This window comes from Lolium rigidum, chromosome 1 (assembly GCF_022539505.1).
Source record: "Lolium rigidum isolate FL_2022 chromosome 1, APGP_CSIRO_Lrig_0.1, whole genome shotgun sequence".
Classification (NCBI taxonomy): Eukaryota; Viridiplantae; Streptophyta; class Magnoliopsida; order Poales; family Poaceae; genus Lolium; species Lolium rigidum.
In genome coordinates, this window is record NC_061508.1 from 232,876,084 (window position 1) to 232,877,625 (window position 1,542).

Here is a 1,542-nt window from a genome sequence, read left to right on the forward strand (position 1 = left end):
GACAGGGGCCCACCAACCAGATGCGGTTGGGCGTCCCCGATCAGGACGCGGACGAGGTCAAGGGTCCGAGTTCGAGCCATTGGGTTCGGACGCGAGGAGATCCTAACAGCACCGTCTCCGTCTTCAACTTGCATAAAAAAACACAATAAAAAACAGTCCAATCAAAAGCCCACCAAAAGACAAAACGAAAATGCAGGTCTACCAACACTCAAAGGTTGTAATTTAACATCCAATGGATATACAAACGGCAGCAGCACAATAGGAAAAATAGATCGTAAATGATGGCAAGTGACCATGACTTAGACTTTAACTCCTGCTCGAAGAGGAGAGGTGGGGGCGTGGAACGCCGGCCAGATCGCGCGGTCGGCTGGCAAGGAGAAGTAGAGCCATGGCCAGCAGCCGAACGACGATTCGTGATGGCAAGCGACCTGCAGCAGGTAATCATCCATCCTCCTCCTTCGTCTTTCCTGGATCCTCCTCCTTCGTCTTCCCTGATCCCCCTTCTAATTTACAATTTTCCAGACGATGCAATTTGAGGTGTGCCCCCAAGAATCGCTTCTCTTTCATTGCTTTAACACTATCACACTAGTCTAGTCGCATGGAATTTGCGATTCCCTTGCTGGTCTTGATATTGATTCGTCTAAAACGAACTGGACATGGAAGGAACCACCTCCGGTGCGCCAGCAAAGGCGAGGAGACCTCGAAGCCACCGTCGCCGTCGACGCTGCGGCGGCTGATCTCCGACCAGAAGGCTGATCTGCGCCAGAAGGCTGTCCCGTCGGCAACTCCGTGGTTTAGCGACAGGGCGACGAATACGCCGTCGGCGAGCTCGGTGACCTGAGCGGCCATGACCGGGCGGGAGTCGGCTATGGTGTCCACGCCGAGCATCCCGTCGAGCGGGAAGAAGGACCAGACAACCCGCGGAACGCAGAGCGCGGCGGTGAGGTCTGCGACGGTGATGCTGGGTGCCACGGCGTGCACGAACTCGGCGCCCTCGCCGCTGCAGCGGAGGGAAACGACGCGGCTGATCTTAGGTGATCCTCCGTCGTCGTCGTTGCGGCCCGGCGTGGCAACGAGGCGGCCGGCGAAGGGGTAGAAGCGTCCCAGAGCACGCCCGAAAGATGACGCAAGGTGTTCGACGACGGCGGTGCCAGGCTTGGGCAGAAGAAGTCCCTTCTGGATGTGATCCACGGTGATCATCCGCAGGTCCCATGGCGTGAGGTGGATGGTCTCCGGCGGCGAGGTGGTTGGTTCCGGCTCCGGCCGGATCATGCGCCGGTACACGATGCTTACGTCGCCCATCGATATTGCTTCAGTTTACTCTGGCAGGCCAGGGAGGAGTGGTCGACTAGTCATGGCCTCATGGCTCACGGTCGGTTTGATGGCTGCGTGCGAGCTGCCTATGCTGCGTGCTGATTCTCTGTGACCCCTTCTTTATGTCTTTTTTTGTTGTTGCATAAACCTCTTAAAACCTCCTAAAACTTCTGCATTATAGATCTCAAGGCCCACCCAATAATTTTCATACACCTGTTTATCACATCG

General features: G+C 56.3%; 1 protein-coding gene across 1 annotated transcript; it reads right to left on the reverse strand.

The window, feature by feature from the left end:
• Positions 1-585: 585 nt before the first annotated feature.
• Positions 586-1,302, reverse strand: LOC124655983 (uncharacterized acetyltransferase At3g50280-like). Its single transcript, XM_047194803.1, has one exon. The coding sequence runs from the start codon at positions 1,300-1,302 to the stop codon at positions 586-588; it is 717 nt and encodes a 238-aa protein (XP_047050759.1).
• Positions 1,303-1,542: the final 240 nt, after the last annotated feature.